The sequence below is a fragment of the Agelaius tricolor genome, unplaced genomic scaffold (assembly GCF_023055355.1).
Source record: "Agelaius tricolor isolate 1412-34295 unplaced genomic scaffold, bAgeTri1.0.p SCAF_6, whole genome shotgun sequence".
In the NCBI taxonomy this organism is placed as follows: domain Eukaryota; kingdom Metazoa; phylum Chordata; class Aves; order Passeriformes; family Icteridae; genus Agelaius; species Agelaius tricolor.
In genome coordinates, this window is record NW_027269266.1 from 27,522,985 (window position 1) to 27,548,392 (window position 25,408).

Below are 25,408 nucleotides of genomic sequence, written 5' to 3' on the forward strand. Positions count from 1 at the left end.
GAATTGTCTAAAAGCTTTGTTTTCAGCTGGTGGAAACCAGCAGCAGTCTGGGCTGATCGTCCCTCTTCAGGTTTGGCCCTTTCTGCAGTAATCAAGGGCTTCGTAGTAAGCTGTATGAAGGAGATTGAAGTGAGCATTTTGGTATGTGTGCAAGGAAATCCAGCTTCCAAAAACACCAGGGACTGATAACAGATGTACAAAGTAAGACAAGAAATTAACAGATGCTTCCCAGTTTGGGCCATGATCACTGATAAAACCAAACTCAATTGGTTCTTAGGTCACATTAGAGTCTGCTGCAGATTAATTTGGCTCTTCGCTAATGCTGGCAAAATTAAGATTGCAACTGCAAAGTGCTGGATACAAGGTGATTTTCTGAAGTAATACCAATGCTACTGAAAGGATTCTTCTGTGAGTTTAGTAGTTAGTTCTGCACCAGGCAATAGTATCACATTGGTTTAATCCATCTCTGTAACAGATGTCCTGTAGAACATGACAGTTCTATACTCAACAAACCAAATATTTCATTTTCATTTTCTTCTCAGTTCACATGTATCCTTGTGAAATAAACAGGGCCTGGGAACTGTCCTGGGCATTGAATTATGATCATCTATGGTGTTAAAGAGTTAGACATCCCTAGTAGCCTCAAGGCTGCTGCCAACTACTCTTCAAACCACTCCCAGGCACAAATCAGAAGCAGGGGATTTCCACAACCATTCCCAAAAGACAATTTGTAAGCAGACACATGGTTGTGAAGGATAAGAGTGTTTACTAGAGCAGAGCTGTCTGCCCTGTACTCATTGGCCTCAGTTCCTGGGAACACTCTGGGAATGTCTCAGCTGCCCATCCATAGGCCTGGGCAACTCTCACCAGTGGGACATTATTTTAAGGAGAAGCAGAGTCTACCACTTTTTGAGACAGGGTTGTGGGTTTGGGGGTTTTTTGTGTCAGACACAATTTTCTTTGTAAAAAAGCACAAATCACAAAGTTCTGAAATTATTTTCAAGACTCCCCTTTGCAGTTACCACTGGACAGGGTTTTGTTTCTGTGATTGTCCTGAAAGATATTGGGCAACTGAGTGCCTGCAGTGGTGTCACTGGTGGGGTGGATCTCACAGCCTCTAGCTAATGTAATCACACTGTCCCACTGAATACAGCCCAAAAATCTTTTGGTTTGTTTTCCCTTTACCAGAGGTGTTTTAAAATAACTAGCTGCCAGTTAAATTGTGAATTCCTATTGTCCTTGTTTATCCATCTGCTTGTAATTTTGCTGGTTTTGGTTCAAGATGATTTTTAACTAATTTGAAATCATTAATTTGATCATTGCTTACCACCCAGAAAGAAATGGCCAAAATCCAGGATTCTGCCTTTGCAAGACTTTTCAAGAACTTGGATCCAGCTCAAATACAAATGATTACTTTTCAAATTTCTCTTGAGTCAGATATTATAAAAAATTGCATTAGAAAGAATTACAGAGAGGGTGTACCTTAAAGAAGTTTCTCCTTTGGCTTAAATTGTTATTTTAACAACTACAAAACTGAGAAAAGCATCACTTTCACTAATAGCTGTACTGGCTCATCAGGTCTCAGACCAGGTATTCCAGGGAAAAGCTCATGTTTAACTGGTACTTTCTGGGCTTCATTGCAAGAACCTGCGACCTGGTGGGAATTCCTGACCCAACCAGCTTCTAGTCCCATGGAAGGCTTGGTCTGAACCAAACACTTTCAGGCTCTTTGCTCCCAGGCACTGTGGACAAAAAGCAGAACCAAGGGCTAGGAGGGTTCCCAGACAGCTAGGAGTAAGCTCTGATGCACAAACCTGAGAAGCCAGTGACTTTTCCACCTTGACTTTCTGCTGCTCAGATTTTGATAAATGCAAGGCCTTTGGCGTTCCGTGTTCTGGAGTCAATGAACCAGCTTTCTTCAATGAGTAGTCTGGGACAGATCATTCCATTAGACTATTTCTGATATAAATGAGTGAATAGACATAAGGTGGAAAAGAAAGCAGTGAGTGGAGATTTTATTAACTAATCACTAGGATTAATTAGTGGTATGTGAAAAAGTTGAACTCCTAAAACCAGATGAAGGTTGGCCAGTTTGGCAGTGGGAGATAGCTGGGGAGGGGGCTTAAATGTTTTCATCCAGACCTCAGATTAGATTTAGAATATGGCAGGGTGAATTTAAGGAAATCATACTTGCAAAATGACACTGTTTAAGTAATATAAAGCTATTTAAGTAACATAAAGAGCTCTCCAATAGTTTCACATGAAGATCCTATCTTTATCAATTATGTACAAAAAGAGGGTTTAGCAAATAGCTAGTAGAAATGGTACAAGACCATTAGGACAAATGCTGAAAAAAGATATTCACTCATTATCTAAATCATGGTGACAGCATAGTAACTACCAAGGAGGTGAATGAACTAGATTTCAGAGCCACCATTCAAACCATCAGAACCATTTAACCCGTTCTGAAGTTTCTGTAAGGTCACTTTTAGAAATTTTCAATATTTTCTTGTTTTCTTCTTGCCTTTCTGTGTCCCCATTTGTGCACAGCCTTCCCCTCTGTTCCCCTTAAGCTAAAATCTCCCAGGAGTGCATTTTCCTTGTAGTGGCCACAGCACAGCATGGCAGCAATGTGGCTGCTGCCATGGGAGGCTGGGGTCACACCACGTGTGCTAACAGGGTCTGCAGTACCTCCTGCTAACCAAACCTGTGGGGAAGACAGGGGCAAAGAGTCATCTGGAAGTGTGCATGAAAAATACAGAGCCAGCTTAAACAGAAAGGATTCCTTCTTTGAAACTTTATCAGCTGAGCAAGGCACCTTGTCCTAAGTGACTTTTCCTCGTTGTAAGGCAGTAGACCTGAAAATCAAAGTTTGTCTGCACAAGAACATTGTCTTTGAGGCTAATCATCTCACCTACCTTGTGAACTGCTCTGCTACCCTTTAAAGACCTGGAAAGTGTTCCCACTGGCTTAGGTGGGGTTTTGGATTGAGTCCCTCATATAGGTACAGTAGAAAGCCCCTAATCAAGCAAATAAAGCTTTGTGAAGTCAAACTGTCCTATGCTTTGCAGTTCTGCTAGAATGTATTTAATATAATTGAAATATTTGTCATTTTATAAATGAATAGAAAGGAAAATAGAGGAAGACATAGTGTTGTGTATGATAAATATGCTTTTCTAGCACATGTTGGGGTACAGAGGCAGAGCTCTTCAGAGCCATGCAGCTGTCCACTACTGTACCTGGCATACTGCTTTCTAGATCTCATAACACTTTAAAAAAGACTCCATAATAGAGTACTGTGCCATACCACACCACACACCTCTTCATTTTGCAAACATTATGACAGAGTTAGGGACTAGTGAGAGAAAAAAAAAACCTACTACTGGGGGAAGATGTTTGCCAACTTTGTCTCCTCAGTGTTCAGTACTGTTTTTAAATGCCTCAGCAAGTTGTTCTTAGGTGAAAGATAACAGTCTGCCAAGTCTTGAGAGTAAACATTTTGTGTAGGTCCACCCACAATGCATTCAAATAAGAAACTGGAGCTTATTCAGTGTAACTCAGGGTTAACCATCTCATTTTCAACATAGTTCACTCTTCATGGCCTTTCAGATCCTTCTCTTCATGTTTGCTCTCAGCCTCCTGAAGCTTCCTGCCTGCTCTTTCATGTTTGACATCTGGCTTCATCAGACTTAGGTTATCAGTATATTTGCGAACACGTCTGATGAAGGCCTTTTATTACTTACCTGCAGTCTGGTTTTAAACATTAACACCTAAATATTGACAGGTTCTATTCTTGTTCCCCAAACTGCATATTGTTTACATGTGTTTCTCCTAGGCCTATGGACATTAAAATGCAAACAAATATATATATGCATATATTTCCATCCAGACACTTTTTATATCTAGATTATAGATTTTATTTATAGATAAATATAAGAACATATGATATATATATAATATAGGCAACCTTTGAGCAACTTTTTTTTCCATGAAGATTTGGCTCTAAAGCTGAGTATTTCTGAATTATAACAGCACCTATTGATCTCTCTGTAAACAACATTAGAACAGGCTTCTGTTGGCAGTAGAGCAGCACAGAGTTTCAGAGCACCATGTACTGGAGGGCCCTTTCCATGTGCAGTTGGTAAAGTTAGTGGCTGTACCAGGAGGAAGAAGATAGTATAAAAAATGAGAATAAAAGCTTTGTCTCGGATATTATAGAGCAGGAGAAGAAAAAAAGAAAGGGTGTAGGTAGTATATTTCTAGAAAACAGAAGAGGGATATAAGAGATTTCTGGTCTCCTGTGGAAACCAAGATTGATGACATTTTTTCAGATCAAAGACCAGAAAAAAGTAATCCAAAGTAGGAAAGAGGCCTTCCACTGGAAAAGCACACGTGAAGCTCATGATATTACGGCACTGGAGATGCTGGATTTGAGGCTGACAATAGCAGCCTATGAAGGGAAGAGAAGCTCTGTAGCTGGTGTAGCAGAAGGGAGCCTGTCCAGCAGGACACGTGGCTGAGGCTGAGATTCAGGAAAGGAGTCTGACCAGGAGGTGCCAGAAGTCCTTGACCATTCTGAGAAGTGTGTGCAGTGGGAAGTGCTGGCAATGGGCTCCCAGTTCTGCCCCTGCCTGAAGCTGCTTTGGTTTCTACCCCTGAACTGCACACAGATCACTAAAAGATAGAAATCTCTACAGTGTGACAAGACAACCAAAACAATGCATGAGACTTTACCTTAAGAATTGTCTTTATGGTAACTTGCTTGGAGATTACCACAGGTTGTACCTGCGACTTAAATCCTCTTCCACCTCAGAAAATAAGAGTGCAATGTTTTGTCTGGTAACTACTGAGCTGTATAGTTTCTTGGTCTCCGTTCCTCAAGAGAAATCTGGTAAAGTACCTTGGACAATTTGTCAAAACTTCTGCTCTTGTTATCTCTAAGGAATTGGCCAACATTTAAGGAGTTTGGATTGCTCCAAAGAGGAGAAATTGGTCAGAAATCAATACTTCTCTCAAACTGTTTTGTATATTTATAAGGAATGGATTGAACCTTTTTTCCTGAGAAGAAAGCCCACAGCTATTCACTGTATCAATGCCCTTCCAAGTTACCTCCCCACAAGGACTCTCCTGAGACTTTTCAGGATTGTGCAACAAGCTGTTTGTTGTTATCTGCTCCTTCTCTTTCTACACTATGAAAAGCAATATATTGCAGAGGAATCACAAGTAACAGCAGCCAGGCTAATAGAAGAATCAAATTAACACAGTCATGCCAGACCTGTGTTGCAGGTGAGCTAGTAAGCTTTGCAGAAGGCAGTGCTTATGAGTGCAAGCCCAGAACAATGCACAGGAAGGTGATTTTTGGGGGGGATAATGTTTACAATGTTCAAAAGCAGCACCTTATAAAGTATGGCTGGACCACTAGGATATTGTGGGGGATATCTAGGCATGTTTTTTTCCTGCTTCCATTTACTTTTCTCATTTATGCAACTATTGCATTAAATGATACCCTTTTTGGGCTTTCACACAGACAGCTGAGATTCCTCAGTTGCTTTCAATATGTCCTTGTATCAGCGTGGAGACCAGTGGCACTCCATGAACAATTTGTTTACTTGATTCCAGGTGGCCAAAACTGGAGCTTCCCTGGGCTGTCCGTGACTGAAGGTACAAGGCAGAGTTGCAATTTCAACAGCTGTTTTCTCTTTCTATGAGTAGCATACAGAAAGAGATAGTTAAACCACATGCTGCTTTACATTTCTATCTGGAGCAAGCTCCTGATCTTCAATGTGGACACTATGGATTTTAGTTGGAGTACCTGCAAACCAAAATTAGTTGTGTTAGTTTCTTATGCAACATCTAGCTAAATCTTTTAAAACAGCTGGATTGTCACAGTCTTCCATAGAAACAGCCAATGAACTATTATGGGGAAGGGTCACATTTTAAGGAAAGGTGAGGGCAGAGGCAGCAGCAATTCTTGGTAGTGTGCTGCTGTTAAGAAGTGTAATTGCACTATCTCACAGTCAAGGCTATGGGTAAATCGAGACTCAGAACTTGTGTGTCTCAGCAAAATGGGAGCAGCTCTCCCTGGCTATTACACATTGCTTGCTGTCACCTCTAATGGATGTTTATTAAGTACTTGGGGATCTTTGCATGCAAAATGTTACATATGAGCCACTGAAAATTAAATTTTATTGTGGGCTTGTTTAGGCAAATGTTAACAGTAACTAGTGGAAAACTTCAATCTCTGTCTCAGATAGATGAGAATTGGAAAGAGCTGACTGGATAAAATATTTTTTTCTGGAAAAAAGTCTGTCTGAAAAGTGTGATGTGCTCACAGATAGAGAAAGGGAATCTGTCATATATTAGCACTGGTATTTAATCTAATGAGAAAGATCAAGAATACAGCAAGCTGATACAGCTAGAATATTGTCTAAGTATATTGCACTGATAGCAGTCAGCACTTAAGTTGGATAAAGTATGTAAGAAGATCTGGTATGTACAGGATATTCAAACATCTTACAAGTAAGTGGTCTTTAAACAATTTTGACATTGAGCAAAGGAGTCCAATCAACTTGGAGCTATGAATCTTCTCTGAGCTGGGGTGAGGCACTTACTAACTACACCTCTAGCACTAGTGCCTAAAATAAGTGGATGCAACCAACAGTGCAAAAGAATAAAGAGATTGATGACAACTGAGAATAGCACTGACTGGCCCTGGCTGAAACACTGGAGCTGTAAATCAGCTCGTGTGCAGGTGCAATTCTGAACGTGCCTTTGTGCATGTGCCTGTGCTTTCAGTGTCTGCCAGACAGAGATCACAGGCAGCTATTGCAGCTCCCTCAAACCCTGCCTGCCTCTGGCAGTTGTTGAGGAGCTGGTAATTGTTTCCCCAAACTACATACCAGGTGCAGCTCCCTTGGCTCTAGGTTGTCATTCACAAAACTGCTCTGGACCCACTTGGGAAGGGCCCACACCTCCTGCACACACCATCCTAAAGAAAGAGGGCAAGTGAGAGCCAGAGAATAAGTACTTTGGTACGGAACAGATATTTCTCTTCAGCCTTTGCTGATTCTATCCTGAGCCATTAATATGTGACTGAATGACATTATTTTTAAGATAATGAATTACCACAAATGTAATTTTTAAAAATTCTGTGTAGGATTTGCCGAACAATATACTTTCTTCTTGTAAACTTTAAGTTTTAATACAGCTTAAGTTTGATGGAGGTACCTGTGAGTCTGGGTCTGACTGACTACATCAGAGGGCAGAGACTTTAGGCTGTCCTTCCTTAGCTGGAAACCCACAACCTGAGCCTTGGTGCATGCCAGGAGGCCGCCCTTTCCCCGGCACACGCACACCCTCCTCATCGTATCATAAAGAGCTAAATAAGCCCATCCACCTTTATAATATCATAAAGTGCTTTGCATTCGCTAAACCCACCGACCACCCTTTATCACTTTATCACATTATGTGCTTCATCACACAGAGCACCTCAGTCACAGCCGCCAGGGTTAAGCTGCCAGGGCAAGGCGCTCGGTGGCTGCGGAGCCGCGCTCAGCGCCGGGCTCGGAGCGCCCCGGGAGCCCCGGGATTCGCGGCCGCTGCCGCCGCTGCCATTCCTGGTGTTCGACTCCCCCTGCAGGGCGAGTCCCGCCGCTCCCGCTCCGCTTCGGGGCTGGCCCCGACCCCTGCAGCCGCCAGCCCACCCCGCACCGCCGCGGGCATCGCGGGCTGCCCGCTGAAACGCTGTACGTCTATCGCAGGAGCAGCCTTAACCTCATCATCCCTTACTTTCTCTCCTCTTGCTCATTATTTTAGGGTTTCAGCCCATTTCTTTGTGGCTCTCAGGTGCTTCCAGAGATGCTGTTTTCTACTCCCTCCCTTTCTGGTACAGCCCCCTCCTCCTGCACTGCTGCCTCCAACACACCTCTACATCATCTCTCTCACCACCACTCTGTGGCAAAGCTGAGGGGCACAGATTATTTTTTTTGTCCCTCCGTGAAGTCTGACATTTGAATATCTTCAACCTATAGAAAGGCTAGAAAATGGCATTTTCTTTTTTATTTTGTTATGAGTAGTGAGAGAAAAAAGAAATATTGAAACATTTATCTAAGTATTTTCAATCAAAGTAAAACAGTTTGGCATCCAAGTGCAGCTTGCTCCAAATGCTTTGCTTTGTTTGGGTTTTTTTGTATTAAACTGCATTTTCCTATAATAGTGTATTGCCCCATGGGAGGAATACTCTGCTGTTTAATGCCACATCTTGCCAATGGAGTAGTCTTCCTGGTTGAACATCTTTCACAAACACTCCAGAGTTGTCCAATTTCTTCCCTGTGCATGCATCTTGCTTCAGAGCCAAAGGAGAGGAAGAAGAAGAAAGAAGAAGAAGAAGAAGAAGAAGAAGAAGAAGAAGAAGAAGAAGAAGAAGAAGAAGAAGAAGAAGAAGAAGAAGAAGAAGAAGAAAGAAGAAGGAGAAGAAGGAGAAGAAGGAGAAGAAGGAGAAGAAGGAGAAGGAGAAGGAGAAGATGGTTGTCCCTCTGGCACTTGGCTGAGGACAGCTGCAAGATGGGGACGAGAACCTGATCTGCTCTCCTCTGAAGCCAGAATAGAAATACAGAAATGCTAGGCCATGACTTCGGTGAACTCATTGAAGCCTGTGGGTTTTAAATGAGCTAAAACCCCTGACTTATTCCAGTTTGGTTCCAGAGATCACTTCAACTTTGTAGACAACATGTTTTCTTCCCAAAATTCATTTATTCTTAAGTGTTGTCTCCTCCTCATCCTACAAAATGTCAGCTTTAGCCCCAAGCAGCAGAGAGCAGTCAGCAGTGAGGAGGGTTTGGGGATGTTGGGATGTTTCCTGCTGACAGTCCCTGGGGGGGGGGGGGAACATGGTCCTGAGCTCAGCCACCATCCCCAGCCCTGTTAGGATGGGAAGGGGCTGAACTGGGAGCCAGATTGGGCTGGGGGTGCAGGGCACCTGCAGCAAAGTCTGCTCAGGGATCAAGAAGAAGGCTCTACCTGGAAATGAATGCCAAAGAGCTGCCTGTCCCCAGCCCTCTCCTCAGGTCCCCCAGCCCGCCCCACCTCTGTGGTGGCACAGCCTGGGCTGGCAGGGTTACACACACCTGTGTGGCCAGCCCTGCTCCCCTAGTGCCGCACACACGAGTTGAAAGTCCAGTCCTCAATTAAATGCTTTAAAAAAACACCAGTTCTTAACAGCATAGTGTCAAATGTCTGTCCAAGAAGGATTTCAGCTCAATTCATGTTGCTCATCAACAGAGATGAGCATTTGTAAATCTACTCCACAACATCAAATGAGTCAAATGAGAAACATGGCTGAATAAATTCAATACACTGACAAATTCTGTAGTCCAAGGTCTTTGCCTGTATTTCAGGTACATGAGTAATACCACCTATTATCTCTAGAGCCACTGAAAAATGAATGCAGGCAAAACAAGTTTTCCATTGTTCAGCTGGTTAATCAAGGGCTCCCTAATACACAGAGTTGTTTTCAGCACTTGAGTATCATCTCAGCAGTAATAAATTTTACAAGACAGCTCCTTCAAGCATTTATGGTTTTCAATTTGCAAAATACTTCATAAATATGAATTCACTGTAAGAAATGCTGCTGTGAAGTAGCCATTGTTCATATTGCATAGAGGGAGAGGCTGAAGCATAGTGAAGTTTACCAACCTGCCCGCTCTCATTTTCCCTGAGCAGGACGAGTGCCCAGGAAACCAGATTCCTTGGTCCTTATTGAAACATGGGACCATGTGCACCATTCTCACTTTCTTCTTTAATGGGGAAAAAAGAGGGCAGCAAGACAGTGGGGGCCTAAGGGTTCTCTGTGACCTGGCATTGGCCTCACCGTTGTGGGGCTTTGTGTTTCCTGAAGCAGTGCCTGGGTTCTTGGCCTTACAGCAAGAACCTTACAGCATCTGTGCCCAGCCTCACTCCTTGGATTGTTAATTTAGGCTGTGGAATTCCTTGGAGAGCTGTTATAAAAGTGGCTGGCACATTAATGTCTCAGTGAAGATCAGGAGCCCAAAGCAATGCATTCAGTGTAGAGCAATACATTTGTTTCTTCAGAGATACTTTAGTTAGACAAGTGTCTGAGTTCAAATTTTGTTTCTACTAATGAACACAGCAGTGACAGTGAGAGCCGTAGCCCAGAGACCTTGCAGGAGTTATCCTTTTTTCAATTATATATATAAAATATACCTGTTTGAACCTGTTCTATATATAGTGGAAGCCCATGCCAGAATCAGTAACCAGCAGTCACCCTTGAAAATGTCATTGCTATGAAAAATAAGATGTCTTTGATGTTTTAAATAGCAGATCACCTTCTCAGCATTTCTGACTTTTGCATCTTTTAATTCCTTTAATCATTATTAGTATTATTACTGCTATTGTTATTGTTATTCATTCTTTCACCTAATTATATCATACTTATTCTTTCCTCCCCAGGAGTCCTGTTCTAGATATTCAGGACTGACCTTTGGCATTGTAGAAACTATTTCTTCTTTCATCCAATGACATTTTTATGCACATTTCTCTTCAAATATAAGTAGAAGGGCTATGGTGCACTATTTCACAATTTCATATGTCCAAAAGTCAGACATGTCTTTGAAATTAGTTGAATGTAATGGAGGTGCAATCAATTTAAATAAGACACTTTTTTTCACCTGCTTTTATAACTGTTTTGGGTAGGATGAATCACTTCAGATAATTCTATGCAAAAATATGATCAACACTTTCTGAAAGCGATGCTAAAAAAAGTCACATGTAATGATGAGACTCACAGTAGCTTTTAAGTAGTTTATACAGTCATCTGTACATAACTTCTACCTGACAGCAAATATGCATGAAACTCCAGATCTGAGATGGATGGCCTGCATGTAGAGCAAGGATCTCACATAGGAGGGCACCTCTGTTTATTTCTGTGCTCTCAGCTCTTGCTGTGTAAGAGGCACCTCTGTGAAAGCACAGGATCATCTGCATTTCTGTAATGCTTGTAAAATATGAGTGGATAATAAGTCACAACCTAGCCTACAGGCAAGCCAAAAAAAATTTGCAACAGTGTTTACAGTTTTACAGTTTTCCTTAACCCTAGGTACTGAATTCTTGCAACCAGGAAAAACAGACTTTGCATAGACACAAAACAGAGTTTTAACTGCAGAGGGCATGAAAGAGCTACTGAAGAGCAGAGTGCTTTACTTCCAAGGCATTATTACCTGCAACATAATTTTAGTCAAGTTTATTTTTTTTCCACACTAAATATCTATAATATGGCATTTTTGTTTCTAAAGATCCTCTGAGGATCCATCTGAATCCTTTCTTGCGGAAAAATACAAACCTAATAAAGAACATAAATTATTAGACTCATTCTAAAGGATATTTCTTTATGATAATCATGAACTAGAAATCATTCTATTATCCTCACTGAATCTAGTGGATCTCTCTTCTTACTGAGATTTCTTTCCCATTTTACTTCACACTCAAAACAGGGGTTTTTTTAATTTGCATACAAGATTGGTAATGTAGGCTGTGCTTACATTCACCTGTTCCCCACTTACTGCCATCATGCCCAGCCATTCATTAATGCTCATTTGAGTCATAAACCACATCTATCACAGTGCAGTACAGATAATATTTTCTAGGTTTTTTCTGATGTTTCTAAGGGTTTTATCAAATCTGGCTTAAGATTTATAAAAATAAAAATTAAAAAAAAAAAAAAAGAAAAGACCTGAGGACCTGAGATTTTCACTAAAGTACAAAATAGAATTCAAATAAACCACTTGAATATTCATAATTTGAACACAGAATTGTTCAAATACCCATTTAATCTGTAATTTAGGGTTTTCCGGAAAGCTGAAACAAATCTTACTCAGTGTGTGTTTTGAGAGGAATGAAAAAGGTCTGCAAAAACAACTACCAAAAATTCAGCCTGAGGCAGATACCTGTTGGCAGGAGCTGTCCCAGACAATAAAAATGCTTTGCCATCCTCCACCCACACACCCTGATTAGCATAAATCCCCATTTTTCCATTAGCCCACATGCCAAGGGAGTTTTCCAGCCTCCTCTTGAAGGTAGTTGCATCTTTGTTTTTCACTTTGTAGCCGACACCATGCCCAGAGTTTTTTCATCCCGTCTCAACACCTTAGGTTATCACTGCTGGGAGGGAATCTGAGAAGATGGAGAGAAAAATACTGGCCCTTCCTCTGCCATCAGCAGGATTTGTTGGCAGTTAACTTGGGGAAGATTTTGGATAAAATATTGATGGACACCAGCAGAGGGTGCATTGCTGCCGCTGTAATGACCATTCTTATACTGTAAGTAAACCATAAGTAACCATGGCGCTGCAAAGCTTTGGACAAATCCTGCACATTCCAAGGCTGTGGAGCTGCCTACACAAAGGTGCACAATCTCTAGCAGGATTAAAGACCAAAGTCAGTGAAGCCAGTTGCTTTAAAGATTAAGTAAAAACCAACCAACCAAGGAGAAGTAATGTGTATTTTCTGCTGTGCACTCAAGGCATTTTGCAGCTTTTCTTGAAATATCCATCATAAAAGTACTTCTTTGATCTGCTGTAAGCAGCCACTCCCAGAAGGGGTGAGAGGCACCTCATTTCCTTCCTTCCTTTTCTTATCCTGACCTACCAGTCTGGAATGCAGTTCACCTCTGAGCATTTTCAGATTTATCATTTTCAGAGAGGTTTGCATGTCACAACACACAACCAGGCTTACTTTGCTGCTCACAAAGACTGCACTGACAGCCAAAGAGAGGAGCCACATCCAGCAGCACCTGACCCTCCTGCATTTCACCCATGGATACACGCCCTTGACTGCCGAAGGGGCGCGACAGTGTTAAAGTAACACATTCTCATCTTGCCCTCAACACAGGCAGGAGCTGCAACTGCAAAGTTAAGAAAACACTGCCCTGAAGTTGAGTCACCGTTTAGGCAAATCTGTGATTCTACTGCTGCAGCCCTACATGCCTCCAGCACATCCCTTTGCAGCAGGAATCACAATGAACCTTTTCCCACAAAGGCACCCTTCCCTGGTGACTCTGGTGAGAGCTTTTTGAGGGTTAGTTTGCAGACAGGTAACAGTTTTTCAGCTTCCTTGTCTGAATTTCTACACAGCAGCACAGCCCTAAATGCTAGCATACAGGAGAGAAGGACAAAATACAGTGTCCAAAAGAGGCCAAGTCTTTTTCTAGTCCTGCACAAAATCATCCTTTTAGGCTTATTGTGCTGTCATTGGATTCAGAGTGAGTACTCAAAGAGAGACTTTAAATTCTGAACTGCCCTTCAAAAGTGTCCTTACAACCCCACGTACCACAGGCCTGTGGGTGCTTAAGCTGGAGTCACAACTAAATTCCAAAACATAGTGGGCATTAATGAAGACCATAATGTTCCCTACCAAATGGCAAGGGAGTTGAGCACAGCATAAATACACACTTAGAACTGCAGCACAATAAAAATAATGATGATGATGATAATAATAAGCCCCTAGCATAACCAGCACGGTTATGTGTGAGTTAGCTGAAGATGGCTGGAGGGAGGAGATGCTGTGCATTCCTGAGTGCACTGCAAGGAAATTTCAGTCCCTCTGACTTCAGTGGGGCTTCAGTGAGGCCACGTCTCTGCTGTGGAAAGGAGCTGCTGAACACAGCGTCGTGGGGTTCCTTGCTTTTTGTCTCTGAGCAACTCCTGGCAAAACCACTGGTTACTAAGTGAAAACACACTTTTTCCAGTCACCAGGACTGTAAGCCACACCTGGATTTGGCTTTTTTTTCTTTCACTTTTTGTCGTTGCTGCCATTCTGATAGATTTGCAAATCTGGCTCCCTGACTAGGCGCTGACTTTACAAACCCTGGTTTGGCTACTGAAGCAGGGGAAGGGGGGTCTGGCCTTGGGGAGGATTATCCCCCCTCCGTGGGATGGCTCTGCTTGCAGCCTGGCTCGGGCTAACAGGCAGCTCTCAGTGTCAGCCCAGCAGCTGCCATGCAGGAGGTCTGGCCCCTGGGGCAGCTGCTGCTCATCTGCCGGCAGCTGGCAGCGGAAGTGACATCTGTTTTCAGTCCCAGCTGTGAGCGGCTCCGAGGTGCCAAAGCCCAAATGCCTCAGTTCTCGATCCAGGAGCAAGGAAGGGTTTCTGATGCCAGACCACGGCCTGGCTCGCAAGGGAAGGGAGGGGGGGATCGTCCCTTTCAACCATGGTGGGCTGGGAGGAATGGAAAAAGAGTGACAAATACGGAGAGAAAGAATAAGCAGCAGAAGTAGGGGAAAGGATGGGAAAACAGCACAGGAGAAAACAGGAACAGCTGAAATGAAAAATAAATATGAAATTTGAAGTGACCAGTCTGAGGCACAAAAACAAAGGAGGCAGAGTAATGAAAGAGATGCAGAAGTAACAACAAACAACGATCCAAGAGAGAGAGAGTTATTTAAAATGGCTGCTGAAGAGAGAAATGCCTTGTTGAGCTGCCATCTGAAGAGCTACTGAACCTGGAGAGCATTCCTGTCTGCAGCCCTTAGCCCATTGTGCTATTCAAGGGGTCTCCCCTGCAGGTTTTGCCATCTGGTGGAGCTCTGGGATATTCTCTCTTGCCTCCTTCTTATCTACGTTATTTAAATTCACATCACTTTTTTCTTGTCCAAGTCTCTTGCACTCTTATTTATCTTGGTAACTGTGTTATATAATTCAGTGTTGTGGCATTTTAACTGAATTATAATTTTAGTTTCTGAGACAGGAATAGGTGCAGGATGAAGGACAAGATCCATTTCAATCTAAATATTGAAAATATACTTTAATTAACCTTAGAATAAATGTATTAAGAAATGCCACTTTGCTCCCCAGGTTTGTGTTTGCAAGAGAAGTGACTTTATCACAAAAAGTATCTTCACAGTTGGGACGGTTTCCTCAGCACAGGTGCTGAAATTGTGTTTTTTAGATCTCTAAGCTAATTGAGTATTCCTGGAAGAAATAATGAAGGAGAATGAATATTTAACAAGTGCTTTACAGCCCTGTCAATCAAAATCAAGCTACACTGGGAAAAAATGCAGTGTCAGTGACTGCTTCTTTTCCTTGGTGCTTGCCAGAAGCACAAGAAAGACTGAATTCTGGTAAACAATTGGGCTGGGAAATGGGCTGAGGGAGAGAGATGTCATAAAAAATTACCAGTCTGAAGCTGAAAGTGCGGGCACTGTGGCACACAGATTTGAACCCATTTTCACCCTGCCTTTAGTATCTCACTGTAGGCACTCAGAGCAGGGCATTAGTCATCAAACTGTGTGCCTTTACAAATTATTCAAAATCAGGTGCAAATTGAATTGAGTTGGGCAGGAATAATCTTGCTGCAAACTCTGGCCTCCAGGAACACTGTTAGGATCAGCTTATTCTTGAACTCCCAAACCTTCCTCAACAGCAATGAAGGGATTGTCTGCACATTGGGGGATGGTTGATAAGATGAACTACAATTTTTCAGATCAAAGTTATGGATAAAGAGGAAGGAGATACAAAATAAAAAAAACACTTTTGCAGGTCTCGAAGTGAATGTGCTCGTCTTCAGAAACAAAAGCCAAACAAAAAGCAGCGAGGAGTGGCAAGTGATTGAGGCAGGGAGAACAGAGCATCCAAAGTATGACACTTCTCTGGTGGAATGACCTACAGACAGGAGAAGTTGCTGTATCTTCAGAAATTGCCAAGTCATTGGAAACTTTATGTCTTTGGAAGCTTCTCTTTGGATGGCACATAGAACAGCACTGTGGAGATGATGAGATTTTGGTGTCACATAGAAATACAAATCTGAATACACCAAAGGCTCCATGAGATCCAAAACATTTTTGTTCTGCAGCCTACATTAATTATTAAGATGAGCTCCACCAAAATTGACTCTATTATGCCATTTATTGCAATAGGCAACATCTCACTTTCTCTTTGCTTTTTGGTATAGTTTTGGGGTGTTGGGGTTTTTGTTAATAATGCAATAATGCTACCATCTTCCATCCTTTTCATTTATTTCTTCTTCAGAGGACCATCAAGGCTTTTTTTTTTTCAAGCTAGGTTGTCTGAAAAGCTAAAAAAAAGACTGAATAGAAAATCTTCTACCTAACTGACTGAAGACAAAGTAATACAGATTTCAGATTTTGCATGAAATGGGTTAGTTTCAGTATACAAATCTAATTCACTCAACTTTGCATTTTTGAAAAGCAAAAACTTTGCACTTTTGAAAAGCATTTCTTGGGCCACATTTTGCATTCTTTTTTCTGATGAACACTACCCAAGGAATACTAATTAGAATGCTTAAGGAGTAAGGTAAGCAAGGCTGGCAGAGTCTGAGCTTCTATTTACTTTCTGTTATCTCTGTCCAAATGTTCAAAGCAATATGGGTGGTGACTGATTCACTAGTTAAATTCAAAACAGCATGTGTGTACAAAAGGCTGCCAAGTTTCTCATGTATACTGCTATTTGTGAGAAGCTATGCACAGACAAAAAACAATCAGCCAGTTTCTTAATTTCATTTTATATCTTTATTCCCATTGTAAGTACTAACAATCACCCCAAAACCATTTAAATTTGGTTTGGATACACAATAGCATTAATCACAGCCTAGTTTCTTTTTTTTTTTACTGCAGTTTTAATATTTTGTGATCTGTTTTAGTAGTTCTGTTGTTGGTGTATTTGCTTCCAGCAAAATGGACTTCTCAGTGTTTGTAGATTATTTTAAAAGATTGCTAAAGATTAAAAAGCCATAATGCAATGATTAACAGTACATTAATAAAGCTTATTATCCTCCATTTAGGATTAGTACTAAGTATATTGGATGACCCAAAACTTACTTTTTCTTGTGCATTGTCTGTTCTCTTTTCAAAAATAAATCCATAAACAACTAAACAACTATCTTATATTTTTTTATTACAGCACTTCATTGTGGTATCATTTTATATTGGATTGAAATCTTTTTAGGAGAATGAGGTAAATAAAACAACCCTAAAAAATAAAAGCTCTGTTTAAGCAAATGATGTTGCACACAAACCAATGTTAATGCAGTATCACAGTGTATAAATTAGAGTGGATAGAAAACATGAAGGGTTTTATAAATTCACCTTCTTATTATTTGTGGAAAACACATCACAGATTGCATTTTTGTCTTCAAGCAAACAAGAATAACAAAATACAGTCAAAGAGACATCTTTCATCATGTCTTTTAAAAGCCTGTGGGACAAATTCCTTCATCAAATTTATTAATGTAAAAGCACATTCAGAAAACTTATTTGTGAGAGCTGCCCTGTTAAATTATGAATACCAGTAATAAATTCTTTAGTTCTTCATTTATTTGTGTGCTCTGCATATGAACAGACATGAATATATGTATGAATAAAATATGCCTATTGTATAGCCATACACAGAGCTAATATGAATGCTTATGTTGTACAATGTCAGAAAAGGACAAATTATTAATCAAAGCAGAGAGAAGAAAGAAGCAAAGAAGAAAGCAGATGATGCACAAGAACTTTGTTAGTTATCTTTGCATGACTTGTGTGTGGAAGAAAATGTATGCCTTGGATATAGAACCATCAGCTGACAACTCTTTATTTTATTTTGGAATGAAGGAAGTTTGGGACCAAGATCAGCTTCTAAAAGGGATTTAAACTAGATATATAAATAGTCATGTGAAGGGAAAGGGACCAAGCAGGGAGCTTGTTATGCTAAGTTTTTTCTGAGCACCAGAGGGAGTAGAACATGGTGGGAGTAAGGGGAGGGATGCTGTTTTTAGAAGGAAACTTGCTGAACTGACAGTGATAGACTGAATCAGTGACTCACTGGACACTTCTGGTGAGGATACTTCTCCAAGACTTTATTCCAGCCATATCAAATATGTAAGACACTAACCTAGCCCCTTCATAAATTGCAGGAGAGATAAAATCCTGGGTCTGTTGCATAGGGAAAGACACATGTTTTCAGGGACACTGCTTGTATTGCTCTTAGCAGTTGTGATGCCTGGAGACACTCCACATAATAACCATTCACCATTTCATCTTCCTGTCCCAATGGTCTGCACTTGACTATCACTACAGAGTATCTTTGAGTTCATAATGCTTACTCTCCTTGCTGCTATTTACTACATACCTCTGCTAACCAGCAAGAGATGAGAATTGTATTCTTATGCATGAATTAACAGACTCTTCGTATTTCAGTGGAGCTACAGGAGCTCTGAATGATGGCACATGGGCACTGGAAGAAGTGCAGCACCATGGAGGCTACAGCCAGAGCACACTGCATCTGGAAAACTGGGGCTTAGCACCTCCTTGTACCCATGTGTATCTTTTCTCTGATTTGAGGTTACCTTCATTGCACAGAGAACAGGTACCTGACCTTTCCAATACTTCCTGCAATATGCATTTCTGTTTATGGCAGGAAAGCCACACTCTGTAAGGAACTCTACATTCACTAAGAGGTATTACAGCAGCAATTTTAAAATAATTTCACATAAAGTTGAGCTGTGCTTTATCTGAAATAAAACTTAATTCATGCAGTCCTAGAGTACAACACACATATATACTTAAAGACCATTTTGCATGAATGCTTTGGTGTCCTCTGTGCACCTTTAAAATTATCAGTACCTTGAAAAACATTTCAGTATCATTCCTCACAGTATATACCCAGTGTATCTCAGAATTATTTGTATTTCCTTTTACACTTTGTACATAATATTAGGCTTGTATTTTAAATATCAAAAATATGCTATTAAATGATCTTAATAATAAATGCCATAAATCCAGAGTTTTCAACAAAGAATAAAATTACTTAAGACCTTTGGTGAACAGATGATGAAAACTAACATTTCCAAAAGCTACACATGATTTATGGTCTTATGCTACCAACAGCTGGCCAATAAGCTCTGGGTTTCTGTCCTTTATCAATGCCATGATAACAGCAGCAGCAGAATTTACTGTCTCCTGAAGCAGCAAAGGGTCCTGGAACAAAAAGAAAAGGAAAAATGAGGGAGTGGGGAAAACAATGTATTTACAAAAGTGGAAAAAGTAAATATTTACAATCAATTTTCAATTATGCCAAATTACCATAAAATTGCTGAAGAAGCAAAGCTCTTTATTAGAAGAAGAACTTCTAAAGCTTTTTATTTTAAGGAAGCGTAATTTCATGGTAATAACCGTTTTCTCCAATCTCCTTGATGCAAAACTGCTAGAATTCCATCTACTGAGAGACCACCAAAAAACTTGATTCTGTCACTGGCTTCCTAACTGAATTTTAAAATCTAAAAGGCAGTAAAATTTTTGGGGTTGAAAACATGGAAAAAAATACAGGATTTAATCGACTGGCAGAGTTAAAGACCTGCAACTTTAGGCACCTACTGAGTCCCATCTGTAGTCTACCAACTACTTGAATTCACAAAGGCATTTAAGCACTGGGATTTCAATGGTTTAGGCTGATTTTTGTATCAAATAACTTCCAAAACTAGTTTGGTTTTGATAGGCAAGTATAGAAATCAACACAGGAAACAGCAAAAAAATGAGACATTGATTCTATTTTGCTAATTGAGCACTCCAGCTCATATCTGAAAGATTCTTTTGTCTAATTACCAAGTTTTCTTAATTGTATGGACTATAAAAGGTTGGCCTCTTGCTACCAGTAAGATTTCCATTTGTGCACTGGGAAAATAGCAATAGGTGTAGTCAGGCATGGAGACATCCCTGGAGTGAGGAATAGGAGAGAACAATTTCTGTGAAGCAACAGAGAAAAAGAAAGGTCTACAAAACTCTAGAGATAGGGGGAATCTACAAAGAGAAATCAAGAGCTGTTCTACATAGCCATGATGGATAAACCAATAGGTTTTATCCATCCATTTATTCCATTATGGAAGCAATAGATAAGGACTAGTATACAATGGAAGAGATTATTGGATACCTCAAGGAAACTCATCAGGAAAGTCCTTAACATAAGACTCACATCCATGTAAAATGTGATACAGATAGATCTTCCTGCCTTAGGTAGGAGGATGGAGCAGTTTGATTCCACATCTTTTCACCTCTTTTTCTAAGATGCTGCACACAGGAAGAATTTGTAGAGAACACTTAAGAAATTTGGACTAACGGACAAAGAAGAAACAATTTCCACAATTTATACAAAAACACAGTATCAAAACTTGATCTTTAATAAATAAGGCAACTGCTTAAGGGACCTGCCTATTCAGCTAGCAGAGAGGGGAACTGGAGACTAAGAAGTTGCAGTTGAAGAAGAAAAGGCTGAATGGGAAAAGGTGTCCCTGGAACATTCTGAGTGAGGAAACAGGTCCAGTGGAGAGCCACAAAAAATGATGAGAGGGCTGGAGCACCTCCCATTCTATGAAGAAGAGCTAAAAGGGTTGGGGTTGTTCTGCTTGGAGAAGGGATGGCCCTGGGGTGACCTTATTGCAGCCTTTCAGCACTTAAAGAGGGCCTACAAGAAAGATGGGGTCAGACCTTTTAGTAGGGTCTGTAGTGACAGGACAAGGGGCACGGTTTAAACTAAAATAGAGTCAATTCAGACTAGATATAGAGAAGAAAGTTTTTATGATCGGCAGGTAAAACAATAGAACAGTTTTCTTAGAGAGGTGGTGGATGCCCCATCCCTTGAGACATTCAAGGTCAGGTTGGTCAGAGGTCTGAGCCACCTGATCTACTTGAAGATGTCCCTGCTTACTGCAGGGGGGTTTGAAGAGGCAACTAACCTTTCAAGGACCCTTCCAAACCAAACTATTCTATGATTCTATGATAATGCTCTTACTATCGTTTTTACTTATGTAAATGAAATTAAACATGCCAGAGAGGTAACTGGATTGAATTAGAAATAGCTAGTTTATAACTGATTTTTTTATCATTTCTGAAAAAATTATTTTTGTATTTGCCTAGAATTTTGTCCTAAATATCAAATAAGTAAATTACAATTTGTAACCTCGCAAAAGATTACACTCCTCACAAATTCATGTTATGTATTCCAATCTGCAGTAAAATTATTTATTAGAATTCTAAAAAAAACTGTGGTAGAATAAAAGCGTTCATGATGTTTGCCTTGCTCAAGTGACGCCTTTTCAGTTAACCAAGGAGTGCAGAAGTCTGCTGAAGAGATCCTGCTCCTTCAGAACCTTTTGTCATGGGCCAAGGGTGCAAAGGCAAACTCGGAATTCACTGCTCTGGTTCAGCAGGGCACTCAGTCCCTCATTTCCCATGGGTATGCAGTGCTGGATAAAGCACAAGGAGAGCGGAAGACATGTGCACACCCACTCAGATGGCAAATGCTGCAGCTGCTTTCAAAATCCAGCAACACAGCTCTTGCTATTCAGCAATGCCAAAGCTCCTTGTGCCCTTCATCACTTTTTGTTCGGTTTATCTCAAGAAGCACTTCACAATTACAGACACTGTCTTCCAAATGGGCTTCCAGCCATATCTGAAGTTGGCTAGAAGTGTATAGTATTTTTTTTCCATTTCACAAAAAGAAATAAAATACACCTGGCCCAGAATGCTCTTAATGTTTCTCCCAATAAATCTTTCCACATCCTCTGTTGGTTACTGGATTCAGTACACATTCCTTTGCAGTAATAAATTATTCAAGTCTCTGAACATAAAAGGAAGCAAGAGAAAGAAATTTAACTTTCACAGGAGAGATTGAAAGTGACACCCTAAGATTCCTTTGGACTGAAAAAAGCCTTTTCTAAAGCTAAATCTAAGGCTTTAGTGCTAATTTCCATGTTCTTAAGGAAAGACATGCAAAGAATTATGAGTAATATTTGGAAGGCAGGCAATGTGGCAGAATAATGTGTACAGAAACCTGCATATAGAAGTTGTCTAAAAAACACTGAAACTGATTGCTGAATTGAAATTGGTTCAAAACCAGAAACATAGTAAGTAAGCAGCACAGATTAGAACTGCAAGCTTTACAGCTACTTCACTTCTAATAATCCGATTATTAATACCATCATTATAACTCTTCAGGAAACCTACTGGCCCCTGTGTAGGAACGGTCACTCTAAGTCTGTTTTTTGGAAATAACCATAAGTGTTTTTCTTTAAAGGAATATATGTAATCTCATTTACGAAAACTATGTAAAAAAATGTAATAGAAAATATATTCTTATTTTAAATACAGTTCCAGTTGATGGTTTAACTACCTCATGAAGTACATACTGAGGATTTCAATAAGGCAGTCCTCTAAAGTATTTATCATAGGGGTTATTAATTTCAGATTTGTGCTAATGGTCCTTCCCAGTAACATTATCACATTCTGATCTCAGGGTCACCCATTCACTGAAGAATGTCCAGCACCTGGGCCCAGGAGCCAGCCTCTGAGTGCAGGAGAAATCATTGTCACAGAAATCAAGTATGTGCTGACTTCAACTTGCTTTACTCTCACAGCCACAGTTTCACTGGAAGGAGGTAGTAAATAACACGATGAACTGGACTCCTCCAGGAATTTCAATTTGTCTATCCTGTATCTCTCTGAGAATCAAGACTCACTCTTATGATAAGAATCATTATCGTAGTATCTCATGGTCACTGCCTGGGCATAACTTAAAACTTTTGTTGATCATTTCTAGTCATTATCACAACTACCCAACCCCAACAAAAAAAAAAACCCAAACAAACAAACAAACAAACAAACCAAACAAAAAATCAGAAAATAACTTTTTAGCAAAAATTTTAGCTACTGAAAGGTAACACATTGTTCAATGACTGATGAAACAGCTAAACTATATTTTAGGTATTTCTTGTTTCAAAATCCTTCTACGACTCTTTATTTTAGGCCATCACTCTGCCTGTAAGCAGTTATTTTCAACATAATTTGAACACCAGAAGCTGTTCTAAAGAAAACTAAAAAGAAATAAAATAACAGGACTCAACAACAACCCAGGAAAGGAAAAAAATCCTGTGGGTCTTTATTAATTTAAAGTTAAACAAACAAGTGAACACTAAAGTCCTCTGACTATACCTTTAAAACACTCATGCTTTTGACACTGCAATGTTATTTCTGGCAACAACGCTGATTACAGCTGATAGTGCCTACAGGGAAGCTTCAATAAGGATGCCAGGACAAATTTAATCTACCACACCTAACTCCATTGCACATACAGGCCTCCAAACTTCTTTTATATTCCATGGCACAGCACTAAATCTTTCAAAAATCTCCTTATTAGTTGCAGGAAGTCAAATAATCAAGCAGAACCACGTCCTCACATGTTTAATTGCCTGATGTGTTTGTCTGTATTGTAACCAGGATAAAAGCCAGGATGTCAGAGCAGGAGGATCAATACAAATCCTCGTCTCCTGCAGCCCCGAGAGCTCTCGCCCATTCCTGCCCACCCACTGCTCAGCACGGCCAGTCCAGGCACAGAACAGCCTCCAGCACGCCAGGCAGTGACTGCACAGCCCTGCACACACTGCACTGAGCTAACAGGAGCAGTTCTTTCCCTCATTAAAGAAATCCTTAAAAAAGACTGTGACCTTTGAAGACTTGGAGGCAGTAGTGACTTTAATGGATTAATAACTGAAGTTCCACATGATCAACTGGTGTGCCACAAACTCCCCTCAAACCATTGTGACAGTCACTGTCTATTCATTTCACCCAGTTGATTTAAATGATTCTCCTGTAAAAGGAAAAACCACCCCCCAAACATTTCTTGGGTATTAATAAATAGAAATTTTTATTGTTTGAATGGATTATTAACTACATTTATAAGCTAAAACCAAAACTTTTACCACTTTATATTTATGTACTTTGGAAAAGAAAGTATTCAGAAACACTGCCAATGTTATAAACCATAAATCCACATAACAGCACTTTGATTCCAAAATAAAATATCTACTTTGTCTGTTATTAAATAGTAAAAATATTCCAATGTAACCATATTGTGTGATGGCTGTAACTCATACTCAGAATTTATTTGATGTAGAGTTTCTGACTGTAGGGGTTCTCTGGTCTGCACATTAAGACTGGGAATGGCTACAGGGACAGAGTTAAAGTTGTATTTGGAATATGTAATCTGATATTTTACAAATGTGCATTTATTTAAAAAACTGTGAGGATATCTGAATACTTACTGACATTTCCTTTACAATTCATTTCCTTGCTTCAATCTGTTTAGGATTTAGTTTTTTCCCCAACTGAAACTTCACATATAGGCATTTCAATTTACATATGTACTAGCTCAGTTTAAGAATAGTTTGAAAAACACACCTACCCTTTTCAGCTCAAAAAAAAGGGGGCCTCTGCAGGTATCACCTCTGTCTTGTACTGCTGAAAGAATAAAACTGCTGTGTTCCATTATTTGCACTCTGTCTTGCTCTAATATTATTTGACATTCCATTAAATAAAGTTTTTTAAAATTAATAAATTGTATAGTCCTGATAATATGGCTGACAGAAAGCCTGAGTACAGGATTTAAAGATACTGCTAAACTTGAGCAATGTCAGTATGAACACGGTTATGTTTGTACCAGGAACACAAAGAGGGCCGGAGCATGTGCTGGCATGCAGGCATGCTCCTGCCCTTGCTGTTCCATTGTAAGCCTGCTCCCTGGCACAGTTTTGGCTCCTGACAGCTAACATGTTTCCAGACAATGGCTGGGCACAGTTCAGGGGACAGCACAGGCCAAGGAATGCTCCCATGGGACAGGCTGAATGAGGCCACCCCATTTTGGGAAGCGAGAATGTAGCCATATGGAGATGAGGCATGCTGTGCCTTTTAGCCCTAGGACAAGAGAACCATCCCTGGCCTGTTTTTCTTACCAGTATGGATACAGCCTACATACCACTGGGAAGTGACATTTGAGCCTTTCTGTCCCTACCAGATGCATCAAGAATACACAGAGCCACAATCAAACAGTGCCCCCCAGACTGAGGCACAAATTCCATGTTGCTACCACATAAGCACGGCCATTAAAAAACCAAAAAACTAACTACCCTGTAGACACCTTTCCCAATAAAACAGAGAAGGAGAGAGGGATGAGCCAAACTACAAGCCAGTAACTGTGCTGTACTGCACATTCTTGCTACCTTAGGGAAAAGGCTGGAGCCAACAGAAGGAACTTGTGCCCCCTGCTCCTTTTCACAGTGTGGATATGGGTGCACACCGGAGACATGGGCAGAAAAGTGCTGAAACAGTCTCTGTTCTGGGAAGCATCTTGCAAAGGACTATGATGGCTGTACAAGAGAAGCTACTGATAATTTTAAACTCCACAGAATGCTGCAATTTATACTAAGGCTAAACCAGATCCCTCCAAAACTCACCTGACATCACATACTCAGTGTTTTATTTGCTCTAAGAGACACAGTGAAGAATCTAGCGTCCAAAACCTCAACACTTGAAATTTTCTTCTTCGATTAATACTTACAATTGAAACAGTTGTTC

General features: G+C 40.5%; 1 protein-coding gene across 3 annotated transcripts in view; it reads right to left on the bottom strand.

The window, feature by feature from the left end:
- Positions 1–25,408, bottom strand: part of CRPPA (CDP-L-ribitol pyrophosphorylase A) — a 258,141-nt gene that overhangs the window by 136,619 nt on the left and 96,114 nt on the right. The window contains exon 10 of one of the 3 annotated variants that reach the window (XM_071429116.1): positions 16,519–18,985. The exons of the other annotated variants lie outside the window; for them this stretch is intronic. Coding sequence (XP_071285217.1) covers positions 18,881–18,985 — 105 coding nt within the window. The 3' untranslated portion in view covers positions 16,519–18,880. Of the gene's footprint in view, positions 1–16,518; positions 18,986–25,408 lie in introns of those variants that run through there. 3 annotated transcript variants of the gene reach the window in all.